This window comes from Trichomonascus vanleenenianus, assembly GCF_965637985.1.
Source record: "Trichomonascus vanleenenianus strain CLIB 3782 genome assembly, contig: TRVA0_054S, whole genome shotgun sequence".
NCBI lineage: Eukaryota > Fungi > Ascomycota > Dipodascomycetes > Dipodascales > Trichomonascaceae > Blastobotrys > Blastobotrys vanleenenianus.
The window spans coordinates 494-22,685 of record NW_027481833.1 but is presented as its reverse complement, the minus strand read 5'-3'; the positions used below and the strand labels follow the sequence as shown (position 1 = coordinate 22,685).

General features: G+C 50.2%; 8 protein-coding genes across 8 annotated transcripts; 4 read left to right on the top strand and 4 right to left on the bottom strand.

The window, feature by feature from the left end:
- Window positions 1–584: 584 nt before the first annotated feature.
- Window positions 585–3,659, top strand: TRVA0_054S00254 (uncharacterized protein; the record flags this gene model as incomplete). The annotated part of the gene is made up of 1 exon (XM_076687284.1): window positions 585–3,659. The coding sequence occupies one exon, from the start codon at window positions 585–587 to the stop codon at window positions 3,657–3,659; it is 3,075 nt and encodes a 1,024-aa protein (XP_076538457.1).
- A 647-nt stretch (window positions 3,660–4,306) lies between these two features.
- On the bottom strand, window positions 4,307–5,779 carry TRVA0_054S00232 (uncharacterized protein; the record flags this gene model as incomplete). The annotated part of the gene is made up of 2 exons (XM_076687283.1): window positions 4,307–5,643; window positions 5,719–5,779. The coding sequence occupies 2 exons, from the start codon at window positions 5,777–5,779 to the stop codon at window positions 4,307–4,309; spliced, it is 1,398 nt and encodes a 465-aa protein (XP_076538456.1).
- A 2,864-nt stretch (window positions 5,780–8,643) lies between these two features.
- On the bottom strand, window positions 8,644–10,357 carry MIC60 (Mic60p; the record flags this gene model as incomplete). The annotated part of the gene is made up of 2 exons (XM_076687282.1): window positions 8,644–10,263; window positions 10,313–10,357. The coding sequence occupies 2 exons, from the start codon at window positions 10,355–10,357 to the stop codon at window positions 8,644–8,646; spliced, it is 1,665 nt and encodes a 554-aa protein (XP_076538455.1).
- A 964-nt stretch (window positions 10,358–11,321) lies between these two features.
- TRVA0_054S00188 (uncharacterized protein) lies at window positions 11,322–13,106 on the top strand (the record flags this gene model as incomplete). The annotated part of the gene is made up of 1 exon (XM_076687281.1): window positions 11,322–13,106. The coding sequence occupies one exon, from the start codon at window positions 11,322–11,324 to the stop codon at window positions 13,104–13,106; it is 1,785 nt and encodes a 594-aa protein (XP_076538454.1).
- A 608-nt stretch (window positions 13,107–13,714) lies between these two features.
- On the top strand, window positions 13,715–15,250 carry ARP4 (actin family protein; the record flags this gene model as incomplete). The annotated part of the gene is made up of 1 exon (XM_076687280.1): window positions 13,715–15,250. One exon carries the CDS (start codon window positions 13,715–13,717, stop codon window positions 15,248–15,250), a length of 1,536 nt encoding a protein of 511 aa, XP_076538453.1.
- A 1,613-nt stretch (window positions 15,251–16,863) lies between these two features.
- Window positions 16,864–18,985, top strand: FRE2 (ferric/cupric reductase transmembrane component 2; the record flags this gene model as incomplete). Its single annotated transcript, XM_076687279.1, has 2 exons — window positions 16,864–17,288; window positions 17,344–18,985. The coding sequence occupies 2 exons, from the start codon at window positions 16,864–16,866 to the stop codon at window positions 18,983–18,985; spliced, it is 2,067 nt and encodes a 688-aa protein (XP_076538452.1).
- Window positions 18,986–19,283: 298 nt separating this feature from the next.
- Window positions 19,284–20,168, bottom strand: TRVA0_054S00122 (uncharacterized protein; the record flags this gene model as incomplete). The annotated part of the gene is made up of 1 exon (XM_076687278.1): window positions 19,284–20,168. The coding sequence occupies one exon, from the start codon at window positions 20,166–20,168 to the stop codon at window positions 19,284–19,286; it is 885 nt and encodes a 294-aa protein (XP_076538451.1).
- Window positions 20,169–21,663: 1,495 nt separating this feature from the next.
- TRVA0_054S00100 (uncharacterized protein) lies at window positions 21,664–21,987 on the bottom strand (the record flags this gene model as incomplete). The annotated part of the gene is made up of 1 exon (XM_076687277.1): window positions 21,664–21,987. One exon carries the CDS (start codon window positions 21,985–21,987, stop codon window positions 21,664–21,666), a length of 324 nt encoding a protein of 107 aa, XP_076538450.1.
- Between the last annotated feature and the right edge of the window lie 205 nt (window positions 21,988–22,192).

Sequence of the window (22,192 nt, the reverse complement as noted above, 5' to 3'; positions counted from 1 at the left end):
GTAAGGTTTTTTTGTTTCTGGCATGCATAGGTTGTTAACGACGTAGTGTCCGAAATTGCAATACAGGGCCGCTGCTATTGCTTGTAATATACGTGTGTCTTGGTACTTACAGGGGAGCGATTTTTTTTCCTTCACGCAGCAGCAGCTGGCATACATCTGGGACGAAGAGACCCCTCCAACTGCAGGCTCATACGGCTCCTCGACTCAGGGACCCTTTTTTTTATTCTTTTTTGGAGGGGGGAAAAGGATTCGTTATAAACCTCCTGAGAGCCCGATATTCGCTCGTTTCCCTAGCTATTGGGTCTTTCGAAAAAGCTTATTAAAGAGCTAAACGGTTAAACGGTCTACCGAAGAGAACAAAACGAAAAGGCTCTTGTTATTTGGTTCTGAGCTGTTTTTTTTTTCCTTTGGCGTTTTCAGGGTCCAATATTTTTCAACCAACTGGACCCACCGTTGAAAACTGCATTGGAAAGTCGTTGAAAAGTTGCGTTGAAAGCTGTTGAACAGCGGTTACCCGTGAAAATAGGTAAAAGTTAAGGATGAGTGCAAGTAGTGCGGTGCGAAGAAAGGAGGACACTCGCCATATGGAGAACGTCACTTCGATCAGCGGGCCTGTCAATGGACCCATGAATAGTGAGCTTCTGTACCCCAACGTGGCTCCCATCGAAGATTTCCACCTCATTGCTTCGATTCAACCACCCATGAATGACCTTAACCTTGAGAGCCCTCCTCCGCCTCCACCTCCAGGCCAGGGCCCGCCCCACCTGTCTCCAACGGCTCTAAAACAGCAACAGCAAGAGTCGCTCAGCGCTATGTCCATCTATAATGACATGCCTCTACCTCCGCTTCCACCAGGGGCCCCATACACTCCGCCAAACATCTCGCCCCGCGGTCCGACGCCTCAGCAGCAACAACATCCCGGAGGCCCTCCAGTCGAGCTTCCGCCATCATCCTCACCTTTACAGCAGCTCTCGCAGAGGCCGAGCCAGTCGTTCATACGAAGGCAGACTGCCCCGACGCTCCCTTCAACCGACAACACCGGAAATAACGATACAACGGAGCGAAACAACAGTACCGGAAGTACTAACGCCAGCATTGCGGCTCCCGTCCCTCAATTCTCGCCTCCTCCAGTTCCAGCGAATGCTCCTACCACCCCTTCTGCCTCAATCCCCGGTGCTGCTCCTCCTAGTAGTGGCACGGCGGTTCATCCTATGCATCAACCGGCCCCCGCCAGTAACGACATTTCGACGCTGAGCTACCTCGATCTCAGCTCGAGCGCTAGTACGATCCAGATGATCGCTACCACCGGAAGACTTCCAAGATGGCTGCAGAAATGCACGGGTCTGCAGTACCTGGTGTGCAAGAACATGGGGCTGACGGTAGTTGACGACTGGCTTTCGGTGCGGCTGACGAACCTGAAAGTCATCCGCCTTAACGATAATCGTATTTCCACCTGGCCGGGGCATTTGGCTCGTTTGGCCCAGTATGGGAACCTTAAGGTGTTGGATATGGACGGTAACCCTTGTATTGAGAACCTATTCATCAAGTCTCCATCCTTCAAGGCATTGTATTGTGAAAATGGTAACCCAGCCATCACGGTGAGCCAGCTGAAGCGGTACAAGAAGCAGCTCGAAGATGAGATTACTGAAAGCGAGAATGCCGCTAGCGGGGGAGCCACTTCCGGTGGAACCAGTGGTGGGTCCTCGTGGAAGTCGGGTATCTTCAAGAAGAAGAAGAAGAGCGATAAGCCGGACCACGAAGTGCCCGTTATCTACGACTATAACGATCCCAACAGCAATAGCAACCACTATTATCACCATAACCCCAACGGAGGACTCCAGGCCCCCATTGCTCCGCACCCCGTTGCTGCAGAGTCCGAAGTGGGCGAAGATGAAGACGTTGAAGACATGCTGACCTCTCTGCGGCCGTCGGGGAACGCGACACTACTCAAAAAGAAGCCATCAGTGACGAATTTCATGCGGTCCAAGGAGCAGTCTCCATCATCATCGGCACCTACCAGCGGCATTGCGAGCCCCATTCCGCGCCAGGCGCCTCAACTTCCACCCATCATTGACCGGTCGCCATCCATCTATTCCACCGCCACGAGTTCGACGATTACAACGACCCCGGACAAGTGGGCCAACCAGCGCATGGAACCGAGCGAGATCGAGAAAACCAAGGTGCTACTACAATTGCTGGTAGACATCCACGAGCTAACCACCCACGAAATCTGCGTCCCCAAGGCGATCCAGGAAGACAGCGACACGCCACGCTCGCAGACGGGGAGAAGCTCCGCTACTACGCACGGGAAAACCAACTCGGTCGACGTTTTGCAACATTACCTCGACTCCAACATTGAGACCGCCAACCAGGGAAAAAATGCCGACATCCTTGAAAGCCTCGAAGATTTCATTGCCGACGAACATGCGTTCATTGACCGTCTTCTCGAGTTCCAGAAGATTTACGTTCAGGATACGAGCCGCCCTGCACGAAAGGCCTCGCCTTGCTTCAAGTTCCTGCCCGAAATCTGCCGACTTCACTCGGATACTCTCGTAGGGCTGTTCGAAGCGGCTCTCCAGCGGCTTAAGCAGAGCCGGTCAGAGTCCAACGGCATGAGCGAGCTCGATGGCGATGATTTGGTCCTTGAAATGCTGGGATCGCGTATTGTGTCGCTTTCCGAAGAGTTCCACTGGTACCTCGAGTATGCACTCATTTCGGAGGAATCGAAGCGTAAGGTGCGTACGTGGATCAAGATTCGGCGCATCGACCACTCAGCGTTTGTCTATGGATCAGCATTGCCTGGCTACGCACCTACCCAGCACCATCCGGACTCTGATGTCGCCGAATGGCTGCGAAACTGCCTCAAACTCTCCAACCACATGCTCCGCTCATGTACAGACTACATGCAGCTGCCATACGACCGTCTCGAGAAGTATAAGGAGTTCTTTTCCAAATTCTCCCACACGGCACCCTCCATGCAGACAGCCTACCACAACATGTCGTCGCTACTCAGCGAGATTGAAGAGCGCAAGCCCATGGCCGAGCGCCGCAGAAGGCTCCAGGACCTCCAGAAGATGTTCAAGATGAAAGACCAGTACGGAGAGTTCCTCAGCGACCTTTCCGTCGTCCTCCAGTCGCGGGTCGTGCTCGAAGACGCGCCTAACCCGCCTCCCCCCGTCATCAAGCGCATCCAGAACATCGGCACCGTCAAAGTAGGCGACTGTATCTACCGAGAAGGCGGTGGGCGAGGTGAGCCGCAGCCCAAGTCGGTCGTTAAGCGAGTCTACGACACAACGCGCCCGCCCACCGGCACCCTCATGCGCATCATTGTGTTTGAGCACACTGTAGTCATCGCCGACGAAGGAAAGCGGACCATCCTGCGCCAGGTCGACAAGCGAAGCGTCACCGCCATGGAGCCCCGTCTGCTGCCCAACCTCGACGAACTCTCCTCGGGCGGCGCATCCGAGAACGATGGCTCCTCGATGCACACCAAGACGACCGTCACGACCACCACGGCCTCTGGCAGCGGCACGGGTGATCCGGCCACCGTCATGAAGAACATGGTGCGTATTGGCTTCTGGGACGAGCTCTGCGTGTGGTACGCCGTCGCCCGAAGCAACAAGGGCGGGGACAAAAAGGCCTTCATCAACTCTTTCTAACGCTCTGTATACTAATGACTTTCCATGACCTCCGAACCGTAGTTTTCACTGATGCAGCAATTCAATTGGGGGACCAGTCCCCCAAACCCCCTGGGGCTCCGCTACGCGGAGAATGTTCCCTTATGTTTTTGAATATCTTCAAGTATCTGTAGTTCAATTGCATATAATCAGCGTCCATGTTCCCAGACAGCTGAGCATTTTCTTCTTGGTTCTTGGAGGTAACTTGAGGATCCCCGGGATAGTATAGCATACCTTCGATAGCCCGCAATAGCGGTGATCTGACCAGAATTTGTCGCCAAAAAAGAGCCATTAAGTGAAGTAGGTACATTGAAGCGGGTTTATGTGTCATTCTGCGATATTCTGCTGTCGGTTTAAAAGTATTCGAGCAAAAGAGTTATGGGGCACAGGGGAATTGAACAGATCAGGGTTAGCCATTGGATTGGAGGTGGTCCCCTCGGGAATCGAATTAGTTATTTGAATTTGGGGGGAAAATCTCCGCGAAGCGGAGCTGAGGGGAGTTTGAGGGGCTGGCCCCTCAAGACACTGGATACGAGGAATTGAATATGATAAAAGCATTAGGAGGGCAGTTTGAGGGAAGAATTGAAAAGCATTAGGATCGTCAATTCGTTGAAATAAATAATTAAGGGTTACAGCTGGCCATTGCGAGCTGCGACATGCACGGGGTTCTCGACTTGGAAGACCTTATTGGCCTTAAGGCGCTCAAACAGCACGTAGAGGCGTTCTGCGTCACGCTCCTTCTCCTCCTCGGTCATTTCTTCCAGAGGTGGCGAGGGGGGGCGCTGGAACCGCAGGAGCTGACCGGTGATGGGGTTTATAGCCGAGGTAGCGGAGGAGGAGGACGCCGCAGAGGATGCGGCTGAAGAGCGCGGCGCGGCGGCCGGGTCCATTGTGACGGACTCGGGGAATGCAATGCCGTGCGACGCCAAAAAGGACGACGCGAAGCCGAGCCCAAAGTTTGCCACGAAGTCGTCAGCATTTTCGTGGCTCACCTTCCAGAATATGTCAAAGATGATGTTGCGGCTCGTCGTCAGCATGGGGTCTATCGTGATCTTGAGCAGGTACGACGAGAGCGAGTCCGACTCGCCCAATGCCTTCTCGCGGTCCTTGTCCGACGGCAGCACACGTGATCGCACGGTCGCCACCAGCTCGGGGTACATGGAATAGCCGCCCGCCTCGGCTGGCAGATGCTGATGGTCGACCAGGTCTGTCACGATACTGTGTACGAGCGATAGCGGCGGGCTCAAGATCTGGTCCTGGCGCACCGTGTCCTCGTCGTTATCTGGATGGGTCAGCAGCTCGAGGAAGTCAAACACCGTCGTCAGCACCTCTGTGGCGTCGTCGCGTTCGTACAGCCACACTGAGACAGGCAGACACAGCAGATTGTGGCAAATGTGGCGGTACAGCACGAGGCTGTCGAGGCGGTGCGGCAGCTTGAGCAGCACCCTCACCAGGTCGTTGGCGGTGTACCCTTGCACAAAGTGTACTGCTGGGTCCGGGTAATGGTGCAGCAGGTTGAACAGCGTCTTGAGCGCTTCGACGAACGCCAGCTTGTCGCGCTCACATGCAAACTTGGGGCTGTCGGCCACCGCCTTGATCCGCGCGCCGCACACCGTGAGGCACGTCTGCACCGTCTTTGTCGCCAGCGGCTGCCCGCAGAACGTGAAGAGGAACAAGAGCCGCATTAACAGGTACTGCTCGGGGTCGCCGGCGGAGGCCATGATCGATTCGCTCAGCACTTTTGAAATAAGGTCATGCGGCACCTCGAAGCGCCCCAGCAGGCCCTCGTTAAGCACCAGGGCGTTCGCCACAATGGTCAGAGCTTCCGTCATGGTCCCGTGCGACGCATGGCGCTTATCGAGCACGAAAACTTCGACGAGGCGACTTAGCTCTTCGACCCCCAGCGCGCACGATACTGACCGCTTACGCCCGTTCTCTTTGATAGTTTGTAGCGCCTGCTCAGCTTCTACCAACCTAATAGTTAGCTCCCCTTTCATTCTACTACATATTCCGTCTCTCCCGTTTTTATTGAGTGACATACCTGGCGGGTCTGGCGGGTGGTCGACGAGCGACCAGACGAGCTTCTTCGTGTAGTTCTCCATATATTGTCGTGTCGAGAAAAAAACGAGTCAAATTACCGACCCAGCGGGAAAGAAGCTGTGTGTCTCTCTACCTGCAGTAGGCGATATTGTCAAGGATGAGAAATGGAGGCCCCAAGACAACCCAGAGCTTTTTTGTAGTTTGGTCGTTTTTCCCTCTTCCTCGGCGGTTGCTCTCTTCGTCCTGGTTGGGTCCGCGGACCGGACTTTGGGGGGGTTTTGTTTGTGTGTGGTCCCGGCGGTGGAGGCCCGGCCGGCGCCATGGCCCGAGACCCAGCCGCACCGGTGTGCGTGCGCTCGCGCCAACAAAGGGAAAACAAAAAAAAAAATTGTCGCCCGCGCACGCGCCGTCACCCCCGGGCCCCGATGGAAAAGCCGCACGCGCCGCACGCGACAGGGGGCCGCTGCTTGCCGCGCCTATGTCCGGGCCGATTAGTAGCTCATGATGAGTAGTTTAGTCGATTCGTAGCTCAATGGCTATCGAATTTACTCTCTTCCGCTCGTTCCGTGTTGATGAGCCCCGCTTTCGTAAATTTCATTGTCTGATCCCCGTATTGCCGGTAGTTGTGTGGAGGAGTTGCGCGGGGTGAGGGGTAAGGCGGGGATTGCCACAAAAATGTGGCGTGGCCGCCATCGTGATGAACTGCCCATTAGCAGCTGAATCATTGAAGCAGTCAAAGCGAGAGAGCCTAGTGGCGCCTCAGCGGCGTTAAGTGGCTTTTACGAGAGGGGTCGTTTGCGGGGCGCCGGGGAGTGGAGATTGAGGGACGCTTCGTGTGATGAGCATGGTTGGAAGTACGTCAGTCGGGCTGACTTGGCGGGGTAAAGCATTCGCCACTTCACTTTTTACCAGAGTGACAGGGTGGGAAACGAGATTCAATTGGGTCGGTTGGTGGTTTCGAGGGCCAGCCCTCGAGCTCCCGTAGCTCTGCTTCGCAGAGGGAGGGGGGGTAGTTACGGCGATAGGACGAGTGTGTGTGGGTAGTTGGGAGGTGTTGGGTATAGGTTTTGGCATCGATCTAGACTTGATCTGCCAATTGTACCTGAATCGTCTCGCTCAGTGGCTATAGAATCATACTAAGACTCTTCCATGGGTTGAACGTGCTCGGGGATAACGTTATCTTCTCATCCAATGGCGGTCTATGGTGTTGCGGATCGAATATTATCTTGGCAGGAGATACAATTCCGTTGGGAAGCAAGCCTATAGCCAGGTACATAGTCTAACATCGTACCCTAATACGGTAGTACCGTCTAATCCGTCTAATATAGCGATTAACTACCGGCTCTACGCTGGTAGCGTAATACTAGTCTTAATTGTCCTATACTACTGTGTACTACGTATTAAGTCGTCTAATTGTACTGCGTATATAGTATGTAGTACACTACCATATATAGATAGTAGATTGGGCTACCAACGGTAGTACTACAGAAGATAGTAGATTAGTACGACATTAGACTACTACTATAGTACCGATAGTGTGGCCATTAGGTTAGTACTCCTAGTGGTATTACGTAGACCCCTTATGTTAGAGTAATGCTACTAGTAACGTTATTGGATTGCTATATTGAACTGTAGTACAACCGGTACCATATTACCGGTACTATTAAGTTATTGGCAGATCGCTATATTAGATTAACAGCGGTACCGTTACCAGGAGATCATGAGGTTAGACTAGCCCAATAGCAGTAGGTTTAATACTACCCTACTGTACTACCGATATTAGTATCCAACATAGCGATGTAATATTAGTATCCAACATAGCGATGTAATACAGTTCCAGTTCTACCTAGCAGTTTAATATAGCGCTCTAATAGTATTCTTGTAGTGCCTATAGTACTGGCCTGATACCTGGTAGTAGTAGAGTCTAGTACAATATAACGGTCTAATAGCAGTCTAATAGTACAGTGGTGCCGAGTATTGGTCCAATTATACCTCCAATACCAGATAACACTATTGGTATTGTTGTGAAATAGTACTAGATTAAGTGTCTCCAATGGAAGGAGAGCAATTATGGGTGGCCCCTCACATGTCTCCTCGGCTTATCCATATCTTGTAACATCTCTGCAAGGATGGTGATGTTGGTGACGTTGGACGCCCCGCTGGTCTCCACAATCTCATAAATCGCATGCGCCATCGTATCAAGTTATGGTATAACAACACGATGAGTTTTCCATACGCATATCATCAGCCGACGTCTACCTGATATATCCCCACTTATTCCTTGCACGCCTTGGTAATGTTCATGTACGTAGGTAACATCTTGATACGTTTCAACCATTTCCGATAGCCTATTACCGGCATCTCTTCAGTATAGAGGCAATCATTCTTGTACCATGCTGTATTCATTAGTGGAGATATCTGTAACAACCGTAATTGAGTCATTGAGTGAATGTAACAACCGCACTTAGCCATTGAGTTAACAGTAACAACCTCAAATTGAGTACCAAGTTTTAGAACATTTTAAAAGCTGAGCTTTAGGTTGAACAACTTGACATAGCCATTCATGTAACTCATAGTAAGGCGATGTCAATAATAATTTGGTTGTACGAGTCAGTTTGATAAAAAAAATTCTCCAACGGACTACAACACTACAAGATCTCCGCGAAGCGGAGCTACGGGGGTTTGGGGGCTGGCCCCCAAGTCAATTTAAGCGTAGGAGTATTCTTCGGAGGTCTCCGTGAAGCGGAGCTATGGGAGGTTTAGGGGCTCCAAGTCACTCGAAGCATTCATTGGGGGGGCCTCCGCGAAGCGGAGCAACGGGGGTTTGGGGGTTGGCCCCCAAATCAATTGAAGCAGCAGGGAGTATCCATTGAGCATTCTTCTAGTATACACGATTGAAGTGAGGGTTTCATGTAAAAGGTTCTACTTAAATGCCGCGGAGCTTGCCCTCTTCGTTGAGCACTTCGACGAGGAACTCGACTTCGGATCGTCGTCGGCCTTCCTCAAGCCAGTCATGGGCCAGCTTCTTTGGCCAGCCCTGCAGGGAGTTGACCTCACCAACAGCGTCCCGGACACGGCCCTCGACCAATGCAGTCTCGGCTCGGGCGAGGATGCTCTCGACGTCGTCGCCGACCGGCGCGCCTTCCTTCTTCCACAGCAGATGCGAAAAGACCCACGAGCCCAGGTGGCCGGCGATACCGGCGTTGGGCGGCAGCAGACTGGCCTTGCGGATCTCTGGCTCGAGCAGCCGCAGCCGAGCCGTAAGCTGAGCCGTGCTCAGCACACCCTGGGAGCTGACCTCCTCGGGCAGAGCACTCAATGCACTAGTAATGAGCTCGTCGCCGTTAGCGGCCTCCTTGACCTTGGCCAGCAGACCGCCAAGGGGCACTGGCCGGTCGGACACAGCCAACACGTGCGACAGCTGGTTAACGGCCACGTGGTACCGCGCCACGCTCTGGCTGTGCTTAATGGCCTCATCGGCGGTCAACGACAGCTGTTGGAGCGATTCTACGGATTTGGAGAGCTCTTCGATCTTACCGAGTCGGCCATGTCGCTCCTTTTCAACGCGTTCGGCCACCTCGCCGGCGAACATCATCTCCTGCTCGGCGTGAGCAGCGATAAGGACGCTGTTAGCGTGAGTGGCGACAGCCTTCTTGGTGACTTCAATCTCTCGCAGCAGCCGCGCGTTGTAGAGCGCAATGAGCCGCTCCTCCTCCTGCTGGAGCTGCTGGGCCACCTGGTCCTGCTGGAGCCCAATGGTCTTCTGCATATCCGCCTGGTGCGACTCCGACAGCTTCTGGAACTTGGTGGCCTGCTCCTCCAGGCTTTCCTTGAGCTCGGCCTTGTGTCGCTGTCGCAGGTCGCGGATGGAGTCGCCCAGCTTGGCCAGCTCGCTGGAAATGGCCTCAATGGACTCGCTGGTGTGCGTAGACTTGTTAACGCTGTGGATGAACTTGTTGAGGCTCTCAACGGCGCTTCCGACTAGCGTATCAGACTCCGCCGGGAGGTGAATCAGTGGCAGACCCGCCTCCGAAGGCTTGGGCAACTCAACGGGCTTCTCCTGTGGCTTCTTCGGGGCCTCCTCGAGGCTCTCTACTTTGCGGATCAGCGAGGACTGCTTGGTGATGGAATCATCCTCCTTCCTTGGGCCGGAAAGGGCGCTCAAGTGTGGTGGAAGAGGCGCAGCTTCCTCCACTTCCCGGGCCTCAGCACCGGACTTGGCGACCTTAACGACCTCACCAGTCGGTGGAGCAGCCTTGGTCTTGTCTTTAGAAAGGAGTTCCGACAGATCAATGGGCTTGCCGGTGCCAATCTGGGCGCGGAACTTCTGCTCCTCAATGAACGTGATCACCTTGTCCGAAAGCGGCACGTACTCGGTGAACAGATCGTGGAACTTGTCATCTCTCAGAGAGTAGTACACGCCGGCGCCGTAGGTCATAGTAGCAACGGTAGCGCCCGCCACGAGGAGGCGTCGCAACACGCTGCTCTTCTTCTTAGGCGGCAGTTGCTTTAGTGGCTCCTCCACAGCCGCTTGGAGTCTTCGGGCCTTCCTTTGGTTAGCTTAAACCCTGCTCAGCTTCACAAAGCTCACTTACCGACGAATTGAACGCCCGAGAGCCTATCTGACGAACTCTCAACATGCTTTGGTGGTCTCTGGTCCGTTGATTTTTCACTCCTTCGAGGGCTCTTCAAATGGGACGGGTCGGCATTGGCCAATGGGCGGCTGCCATCGGAACTCCGTTTCCTCCCAACACACCCACCACACATCACCATACTCTCACTGAGCTACGGCTCTCCGCCGCACGGCTCGGTACTACGAAGCGGATACCTTCTTTAACTACCGGTAGAGCAATTGGAACCAGGCCCCTTAAACCCCCTGGGGCTCCGCTGCACGAAGATCTGGTTGATGATACTTTATTACTGTTATTGTTGGTAGTTGGGCAGTACTTGCTGTGCACTGGTAACACTGTTACTTAGATATCGCAATAAGCTAGGTTACCGTAGTACCGGTACAGCGGAGCATGGAAAGTCAGAGTTATTTGAGAGAAAAGCTCTAGCATTGTTTTATAGTACTATTAAGTAGGCATTAGGTACTGGAGAGTATTAATTGAATCTATGGAGTTTTGAATTCATTCAAGAAGTGCTGGTTATTACCGAACCTAGGCTTTATATCCCATACATGTATTATTAATCTGAGCCCTGTGGTTTGTAAAGCAATCGTAGTCATATCAACTCGTTCCAAATTGCAATAATTAATAAGCGTTCATCTCATCATTATTAGGTGCTACCGGGTGTAAACTTCATAATTACAATAATGACGGATGATGTACCTGGCTGGTGTTAGAGATGCTTCCTGAGATGCATAGTGAAAAACATTGCCCAATAATATGGTAGTGAACTGCAATTGCTATTAACATCAATTCCTATGCACCCATCTCAGGGCATGATATGAAAAGTTGACAGATGTTTACTGAGAGTTTAGCGTCAAAATTGCGCAACAATATAACCCAGATCACTGAACTTTGATTGATAAGAGCTAATCTCAGGGAATCATATAATAAGTTAATGCTAACCTGGCATATCAACGTATGATTATCTGGTACCATGGTAAGCCTACCCAGCGCAATATGGCTTATAGTGCTGCAATATCTCAGAGAGTATGATTACGATATTGACTGCCAACTCTGGAGAGTCCGGCTCGTCAGCAGAACATTGTCGGCTCTGGCAGATAGTCTTATATGGCGCAAGGTAACCCTGGTTTACGATCCAGAATACAAGGGCAGTAGCTGCACACTCTGTGACCTTGAATGTCCATTTAAAAGCCTCTTAGACGTAGTTAAATGGGCAGATTGGTCTGAAAGAGCTTTGAAGCGCCATGAACTTTGCTCAATCGTTACTTTTCTGGACACGATAAAGTGCTATGCTGGCACGATACTATTGGAGGACCGCTATTCTGTGATTCAACACATAGAAGCTGCAATAGAAGTCATGAATGGAGCAGAGGATATGAAACGCGGTAACAAGCTTCTCCGAGCTTTGTTAGTCTGGCGCAACGACAGGAGCAGAGATAAGACCACTGGTATTAAAGCAGTTACTGAGGCGTTGACTGTTCCTTTTCGTGGGTACGCAAAGCCCAAGTATTACACGGAAATTCATCTTTACAATATTGACGGCATACGCGATATTGTTGCGCGGTATTACCCTTACATCAAGCATGTCAGGCTCATTGTTGCACAGGACATTGGCAGTGGCAAAGCCATTCCACATTTTGCCAAAATATTTGAACACTCCAGATTAGAGACGGTGGATGCTACTCTAAAGAGTAGTTATGACACAAATATACTTGAAAGGAAGAAGCAGATCAAGATCTTACAAGAGATCGTAAAGCATCCTCCTCAACGACTGTTAATCGACGTGAAATACCGACTCACTCACGATATCGTTAAAGCCTTGAATAAGCTTTCCAGTGACGGCAGCGGCACTCAATTGATCATTAAGTCAGAGGTTCACTGCGACAGTCCTGTTGACAAACTCACGGCGAATATTGTTTCAATGAAGGTAAGAGGCATGGTCGATATCGCCCGACTACAGCAGTCTTTGTCACTGCACAAATCATTGGCCCATCTTGACATTTCTAACTTTTACGGGGAAGGAAATTTACAGCTGCCAGACTCTGTGATTGATTTCACGGTTAGTGGGCCCGGCCCCTATTCCGTAAAGAAGGCCACGATATCCGGCAGGTACGTCAAATCTTTAAGGATTGGCGATTCGACACTTGTATCTGACGCTTTTGTATTCCCGGAATTGGAGTATCTGCATGTACTGAATGGAGGAGTATGTCCAGCTACTAGTGGCAAGGGGGGTCAAAGACCTTTCCCAAAGCTAAAGAGGCTTGAATGCGACAATACTCAACCTGGATCTGATTGTATTGCATTTTTGGAGGCCATTCGCCCATCTCACAGCGTCATTTTGCAGTACAATGCACCACCAGTAGATTGGCAATCCAGAAACGATACCCCCCGCTTTTGGAGTCTGCTCTTCTCCAGGCATCTTCCTCCTTCCGTTACATTCATCCGTCGGGCCCCCACGAAATTGCTTCCTGATGACCTCTACTTTTTCCAAAGACTACTCGCACGGCAGTCTATTTCCCAGGTCCATATCATAAGCCACTACTCATGGCATCCATTTGACTTGGAGGAGATACCGGCTAAATACCGCACATTAGTGTCCTCTACTTCTTCGCTGGATAACGGCATTCATATTTGCGATACCTATGCAATAAACCCGGATTTTGTCAAGGCTCGTTTAAAAAATTTTACCAAGAGACTGCGGCATCTATTAGCTACTTCTGCAAAGGCTAAGTGGCTACTTGCCAACCTTGATCGATAGCCCCGGAGATTAATCAGCGGTCTGGAAGCTCTTGATCGCACCAATCCTTCCCCTTTTTCTAAGAAGTGACATCTACCGGTAATTGATCAGTATTTTTGAAATTCAGTACCGGTATTACCGGTAGTAAATCAATTAGCGATAAATTGAAGTAAAATAGGAAAAGTTTCTGTCCTTTGCTATCAGATACTAGTAAATGGCTAACTACCGGTCCGGAGGGTCTCGATCTCCCCTGTTCCCTCCCTTTTAGAGGCGGCATCCAATTGGTCACCATTATCAATTCAGTGGATACGGTAGCAAATCAAATTAAATACGGAAATGAAAATTTACAATCCGCCAATGGCAACAATGATATATTCTGGAGGACCAGCTACAACCCGCCGCCCAGAACCATTACCGGGTACAGGTACACCACTTACCTTCGGCGGAGGTAAGTACACCACACGGAATTTCGTGCTCGAGAAATGGCGGTTGGGTTGGACCATCAGCCGTGCTGGGAAAACTCCCAACGCTTGCGCAGGCAACGGTGACAAAAACCTCATCAAAAGCTCTTCACCATAGCCATTCGCGACGACCAGCCAGGGAAGGACGACGACGCGAGAAATCAAACCATGGTCGGATCACAGGGCGTGGTTTACGGCGGAGACGAGGTGTCGGCACTCGTGGTAGACCCTGGGTCGTATTATACACGTTTTGGATTCGCCGGAGAAGACACCCCCAAGGCGATTATCTCGTCAAACATTGGCGTCAGGCCAAACCCCGACTACGATGAAGAGATGGCCAATAACGAGCCGGCTGAGCCGGCCAGTGGCACGAAAGATGAAGAGGATGATGGGCGGTTGCCGAATACGCACCTGCGAAAACGCGCTGAGGAGCGCAAAAAGCAGAAGATGCGGTATTACTTTGGAGACGACGACATTAACATGCCCAAAGAGGGCATGGAGATCGTCAACCCCATGAAGAACGGCCTTGTGGCCGACTGGGACCTCGAGCAGAGACTGTGGGATTACGCTTTTACCGATGTTCTGGGCGTGGACCCCTCGGAGCATCCACTGTTGATGACAGAGCAGATATGGAACCCGGACGAACAGCGCATCAAGGCGATGGAAATGGCGTTTGAGACATTCGACGCGCCGGCTTTCTACGTAGTCAAGAGCCCCGTATGCTCGCTGTTTGCCAGCGGCAAGGGAAGCGGCCTTGTTGTTGATATTGGCGACCAGATTACGACGGTAACACCAGTAATCGATGGCCTGACGTTGTTCAAGCCGGCCCAGCGGTCGCGCGTGGCCGGTGCCTTCTTGAGTAGGCAGGTTGTGAGCCAATTGAAGTCGCGGAACTCGATTGAGATTGTTCCGCGCTACAAAATCGCCTCGAAGGAAGCAGTCGCTGTGGGGGAGCCACCTAGATACTCGCTCAAGTCGGCTGAGCTGCTTCCTTCTTTTATCCCCAAATCGTTCGACGACCTCCAGGTCAGCCGTGTAGCTCACGAGTTCAAAGAGACGACGCTGCAGCTATCCGCCAATGAGCTTCCCGCAGAGGGCGGCGAGGAGGAGCAGGAAGGCAAGGAGTTCACATCCCGCGAGTTTGAGTTCCCCAACGGGTATGCGCAGGCGTTTGGTGCCGAGCGTTACAGAATTGCTGAGTCTCTGTTCAAGCCGAGAAATTATCCGCTCGACGGCGAATCCACGGAAGATGACCCGGAACCGGAGCCCATGGGAAGCACCAAAATGGAAGAAAGCGGGGAAAAAGTCGAAATGACCGATAAAGAGAAGGAGATCCGCGATCTCGTGCTCACCGATCGAACGACTACGCAGTTCATGTACAAGGGCGTGTCGGAATTGATTGTGGATGCAATCAACGCGTGTGACGTTGACATCCGTGCAAACCTGGCGAATAATATCGTAATCACAGGCAGCGGCTCACTCGTCCAAGGTCTTACCGACAGAATCAACCAAGATCTGTCAACGGCGCTTACAGGGCTCAAGATCCGTCTCTATGCGCCAGGCAACACGACAGAGCGGAAGAACTCGGCGTGGATTGGCGGAAGCATCCTCGCCTCGCTCGGTACGTTCCACCAGCTGTGGATTTCCAAGAAGGAGTATGAGGAGGTCGGGGCCAGCAAGTTGCTCGAGAAGCGATTCAGATGACTCTCTTCACGTTCATATGCAGGGGACCCATTTCTTTTTTAATTCTGGCCTAAGTTGTAATTGCGAATATCCCTGTACTACGTAGACGACTCGACTGTATTTATTATCTTACCTTTATTCCGCAAACTGTCTAATTCACAAACTATTCCACATGAGCTCAGTAGAATCCTGTGGAATTCGGTATATACTTTTGTTCATAGAAAGTGCAGGTGTTTGTATTTGGCCAACTTTCAAAAATCTCAAAATAGTGATACATTCAACTCTATCCTTTGAGCCTTAATGACGACGGATGTCGACGGGGTCTCGACTCGTTCAGGTATTGGTATTATTCTATCCGCAGCAACCCGAGGCCTATATTTCGGTCCAGCCTGACTCAAAGCCGCAGCGTAATCAGGAAATAACAAAAAAAAAATGCCATTGCATGCAGGTTGGAGGTTCGCAACCGGGCGTTTTTCGGGGGGCAGGAGGCTAATCGATCTCTAGCTTCAAGGTGGGATTAATTCTCCAACAAGCACTCGTATTAGGAATTGGCAACATAGTATGAACGGTATTAATAAGTTACTGCTATTTGTTATCAATTCTCACCAATGGTTCATCAATCAATCATATAGGAAGTGTAGAGGCTGGCCCGTATACGGCATACGTGGACTCGCCGACAGACCAATGAAAATTTGATCTGATAACCCCGAAAACGGAAGGACTACCTGTCTCAGCCGTACATGTAACACGGCTGTATAAGCGCAGTGAGACAATTTTTTATCTGATCTCCCACTTCCAAAAGAGGAATGCTACTCGGAATCGGCAGATAACTTGGTTGCCTACGGATGCATGAGAAAGTTTCAATTGATCTCAGAATATCTCTCTTCAGAAGTAGGCAACTAGCGAGGATGTAGTAGAATTCGATATAACGAGAATAGCGTTCTGCAGGTACTTGCCAAGGAGTAAACAGTAGCTAGCATTCAAAAAGCCAAGAATGGTGAGGGCTTGAATTTTCTTACCATTTTAATGCCAAGACGAGATTAACATCAGATTTTTTGGATGCATTTTGCGTAGTGTTCCTACAGTATACACCGTATGCAGATGGACACATACTTGCCCGTGTGGCCATGCAAGGTGGGCCCGTCTTTTTCAGACGAAACATAGCGGGGCCGGGGCCTGTCATAAAATCGGCGTCGCCTCTGTTCTCCTGTACCATGGTGAGCCATCTGCCATCAGACACGCGTGCGCTTCATTCAAGGGTCGTATTGAGATCCTGCCCCTAAGGTCATCATGTAATTTATCGTATGTTCATTGTACGAATAAACTCGATTGGTCCATCAATTGGATCAAAGCGAGCTTGTAATAGCGAGAGGTTTATTAAGAGGTAGAGGGAGTACGTAATATCCGCTTTTGATTCAAATCCCTAATGGCATCTTTTTTTTGATGCAGGACTTCGAACTAGTAGTCTTGGCGCATAAAAGTAATTAACTAATGGGACGGCTGTAACGGTTCCATCTCGCCGAATGCACGTATATCTTCTCCGTTGAATTTATGGAGTCAATCGAAGGGAGAGAATTGTATATAAATGCATCTCATTTGCCTTAATTATTTGGAATCTCTCTCCTCAGTAAGCAATGCATTTCCCTGCGAGATTCTATCTTCTCTGCACTTTGCTGGCTACGGTCGCAACGGCTTTTGTCTACGCGGACTCTGCCCCAGCTCTGGGCTGTCTGATGGCTGTTGAGGATTCAAACGGATTTGACTGCTCAAGTAAAAAGTGCCTATGCAGCATTCCTGATTTCTTCGGGGCCGTCATGGACTGCGTTGAGAAGTCCGCTGAGTACTCGCCCGCCGTTCGAGAAGCCTCGCTCAGCTTCTTGGCCAGGAAGTGTAAGCGCTATACCAAGATCACTGCTTCAGACGTTGAAAACTATGCCGAGCAGTACGAGCTGCGTCACCAATCGGGGCTGATAAAGCGAGAAGAAGCTTATAATGCAACCTACTATGAGCCACTTGGTGTCGCTATCATGCAAAACCACTATGATTCAGCACTATTTGGGTAAGTTTTTTCTTTATCTTTCGGGCCCTGGGATTAAAAGTACTAACTAGGTTAGCTGGGCCATGTACGGATTCCTTTTGCTGGTGTTCATTCTTCGAACGATCACCCACTTCTCTCAGCGATCATTGACTAGCCTTCTCGCCAAGCTTGATACCCCATTCTGCCGGAAAGTGCGAAAGAACGTCCTCCTCTCTCCTCTCTGGAAGAAACGACACTCTGCACAGTACTATTTCCATGGATTCTCCTTCAACATCCCGACGAGAGACATCTCTCTGGTCATTTTCTTCCTCTTCCTGTTCAATTTCATCGTTATGTTCGTCAAGTACGAGTTCAAGGGCCTATTCTTCTTGCCGGGAGACAGACAGCTCCAGCTCACGCGATACATCGCTGACCGAAGCGGCATTATCGCCACGGTCATGATGCCAGCTCTCTATCTCTTTGGTGGGCGAAACAACTTCCTGCTGTGGATTACTGGCTGGCCCTTGGATACGTTCAACGTCCTACACAAGTGGATTGGCAGGCTTATCATTGTCAACCTCAGTGTCCACGCTCTTGGCTGGTTACTGTACTTTATTATCGGCGCGATATCAGTGCCCGAGGAGTGGGCCTACACGTACTGGTACATGGGTAACGTTGCCTTCTTTGCTGGTCTCATCATTTTCTTCCAGGCAATGCACTACTTCCGGGCCCTCAACTACGAGCTTTTCTTGTGCGTCCACATTATTTGCGCTCTGTTATTCACCATTGGCGCCTGGTACCACTTGGACATTCTCGGCGAGATGCAATACGTCTATGCTACCTGTGCCGTGTGGGCGTTTGATCGAGCCGTGAGAATTGCACGTATCCTCATGTCAGGTGTCACCTCCAAGGCTGAGATCAAGCGATGCCCCGGCGACGTGCTCGAGGTGAAGATATCGTACTCCGGACGGTGGAAGTTTTACCCGGGTTGCTACATTTTTATCCACTTCGTGCGATGGAATCGATGGTGGCAGAACCACCCTTTCACTCTCATTGAGTCTCCCAAACAATGCGATGATGGTAAGCTGGTTTTCTTCTGCAAGGCTAAAAGGGGTGTAACCAAGCACACAATGGAGTTCCTTGATGCGCTTGAACGAGGCGAGCACACTATGACTGTATGGGTCGAGGGCCCCTACGGTTCCCAGCATCCAATCCACAACTATGATACTGCTGTAATGGTCGCGGGTGGTATTGGTATCAGCGGTATTTACACCTATGCACTTGACCTGATGAAGCGAGCAACGAACCAGAGAATAATCTTCGTATGGGTTATCAGCGATTCATATCCACTGGTGTGGTTCAAGTCATATCTGGAGGCAATTAGCCGTGACTCACGGTTTGATATTCGCATTTACATCAAGGTCCGAACCACAGAGTGCGCCGAAGAAGAGGTGGCCGAAGAAGGCAAGATCACCCCTAAGGATTCCGTTGCTGAGAAGTCGGTTACAGACACGTCCACGGACTCGGATTACCAAAGCAGCAATACCACAATCCAGTATGGGAAGCCCTGTATTTCTCAGCTCGTCAGCGAGGTTATGCTAGATGAAGGCAATGGCACTTGTGGCTTCCTAGTGTGTGGCCCTGGTCCAATGAACGATGAGGTTCGAAACTCTGTTCGACAGAATCTTGTTGAAGCGAAGCATCGGGCTGACTTCTACGAGGAGTCATTCTCGTGGTAGATGATGACAAGTTATGAAAAAAATGTTCTAAAAGATAGAAAGTTGATTTAATATTTATGTTAGTTGTGTATTATAATATAATTGGCACTTATAGTGGTATAATTATGAACTATTGACCATACTCAAGGAATCTCAATTATCATTTCGAACAGCTATCTTTTACATCAGTTCATCTCAGAGTGCTATATGGGAAGTTGTAATGACAGTAACGTACTACCGGTATTATGATTAATAGATTCTGATAATATAAAAAAAATTACTGCGCTGGTTAATAATCAATTGGTGTGCTTTAACAGTATCACGATCTCTTGATCATAATGGTAGAGGCGATTTCTATGCCCGCATAGTCGCCCACATACCGATAAACAGGCTTGAACCCGTATTTCGCATACAATCCACGGCCCTTATCAGTCGCCTCAAGGTAATACCTCAATGGACCGGTCGCCGAGTTGGTCCCGCATCGGAATACTGGCTCGGTAGTCGGCAGCGACTTGAGGCAGTAATCCAGCATCTTGCCACCAATGCCCTTTCTCTGATTGTCGAGCGTGACACAGTAGATCATGAGATAGTGCATATAGTCCACTGGATAGACGGCATCCTCGAGCTTTTCTCGCGACATAGTCGAAAGCTCGGCGGCAGACTTGCGCTGGCTAATAATCTCAGCGTCCCGGTCAGCCGCGAACTGGAACAATCGCGAATTTAAGAACGGTGGCTCGCGGAAGCCCCTCGCAAATGCATTCACAATTCTCAGCTGTAGACTCTTAGTCCATCGGTACAAGTTCCACAAGATACCCGAGTGCAATTGCACCTCTGGGACCATGTATCCGGGGATTTTCCATATGGCGCATCCCACCATCTGTTTGTTTCCGCTTTCCTCATCCACTTCATAGGTCGCATAGGCGACAATGTCCTTACCCAGAAGCAACTGCCACATGCTCCGAGCCTCATGCTTCATGCAATAATCGTAGTCCTTGGCCTGTCGGACAAACTTCGCCAGGCGCTCACGCGGGTCCGCAATGGACTTTCGCAGACTAAATATGTCAAAATCGAATTGGAGCTCTTTGGCGTATACATATCTCGCCAAAGGGTCGTCGACAAAACCGCATCTCTGTGCCTCCACCAGCGCGATAGCATCGGTGAAGGTGAATTTCCACGGATCCACACGCTCTATGACCAACGTCATTTTCTATGCGATAATCGGATAATCGAACGACGGATCAGGGCGACTTTGCGACTTACTTAAGTCTTCCCCGTCTCCCCCGGATCCGTTATGGAAGGGTTCTCACGGCGCTCCGGACGCTATGTCACTGTGACCAGTCCGTGCCGTGCGTGTGCCGTATCTACCGGCTGCATCTCTACAGGGCATACCCGGTGTTTTTGGTGAAACAGCGCTGTTCTGCAAGATGCGGTATGAGACATACAGTACAAGACAGCATTGTAGGTCGTTCTACAGGGTACTACGAGTACTCTGAGAGGCCACAAGAAGCTCAGACATAGCGTAGAAGCGACGAGATTGTATCGCCAGCTGTAGCTGGGGTGGCTATTATCTTAGGTATTTGGCTTCTGATTGGTTGAAAAGAAAAGCGTAGTCTATTCAATTTGTCGTCGACGAGATGGGAATGCGCAAGAAATGGCTGCAGATATGGATATACAGAATCTGTTTGCGAAGGCAGTGACATACATATGGTACTAAGTGTGCTCATGTATGTTATGCAATTAATATTCCAATTAGACTACCGGTACTTGTAGACTCATGAGAAGAGACTGTATATATCTACTATGTATTGATGGTTTAGTTCCACTCATCGACATAACGTTGGCATTACTGGTATGTCTAAATTCCTTATAACGTATTGCATTGGATATTACACTGACTATTGCGTCCCTCCCTAATGCGCAGTGAACCATTTTCTTAGCGCAATGGGTGTTAGTGACAGGAAGAAAAACCCATGCTAATAAAAGGGGATCCGGATGTGAACCGACTTCTCAGGATGCAATAAGCTAGCTACTTGACTGCAAAAGCCCATTTATAACGAATATGTTCCATCGAAAAGACTGATTGCTTAAATAACTAAAATGGAAATTATATGCTCCGCATCGTATTCATCATCTTATTTTCTAGACAGGCAATGCACTGTGCTACTCGCGCAGTCTCAACATTATTATTAATAATAACCCTGATGAAAGTCCGTTGTCTAGGGCGAAGGAGGACTAATCGAAGTACATGAGGTTTCTAGTACCAATATAATAATTTCCAGTAAAAGTAGACGGGGTCGATTAGGCCGCTGACAGAATGAGAGAAAACCTTCTTGACGTAGTGTAATTGATTTAGCGCAGTCAAATACAGGCAGGTAGGAAAACCTTTGCTAACCTCCCTCATTACTATCTTTAGAATCCTGCCAGACCTTGTAGAACTTTCCGTCATCATCTTATCTGCAGCCGTCTAAGATCTAAGATAATTGATCAAGCTTGTTCATTTAATCATTACCGGTATTATATTACATTTGCTTCTCAATCAAAAAAAGCATCTCCCTATCAGACAACGTCTTCCAGTGCACTGATGCTCACAAATTTTAAGACCGCTTATTCTGGCTACCATATTCAAGTCCTCGTAGGTTGCATGCGCCATTCGCTGATGCAACTGATTCCGGGACACGGTCCTAACAACCAAACCCATCTCAAGGGGCCTTGCTCACAAGCTGGTGGCCATCTCCACTCAGGCTTGCAAAGGGCATCCATTGTCCCTCCTCATCGCCCAGAAAGTGGGCGTCGAATCCGGCATCTTCACGTATTCTGAATCCAACGCCTCGACTAAATACCGCGGTGTAAGAAAACAAGTTTCTGTCAGCACCAGGAGCATGCTTGACGTTATGAAGGGTGACCGTGCTGCCATCGTCCATATGTAAAACAACAGCTCCCTTCCCTACGATTCTTGTAGTGCCTGAGAGCACTTTCAAAATCTCATCACATTCCCCATAGGTCGCAAAGACAGACTGATCCATTGTTATGTGTGCTGTGGACCCTGAATGCCAGATCCACGTTTGAGTATCAACTTCATTTCCCAATCTGACAGATGCTGCACGATGAACGGGTTTTGATCCTGCTGGTATATCATCAGTGAGTTGCGTCCGGTTGGGTGGCTGGCCCAGGTCTTTTCCTCGGTATTCTGCGGGAGCGGTGTCATCTATGATGTTCCACCTGTTCTTG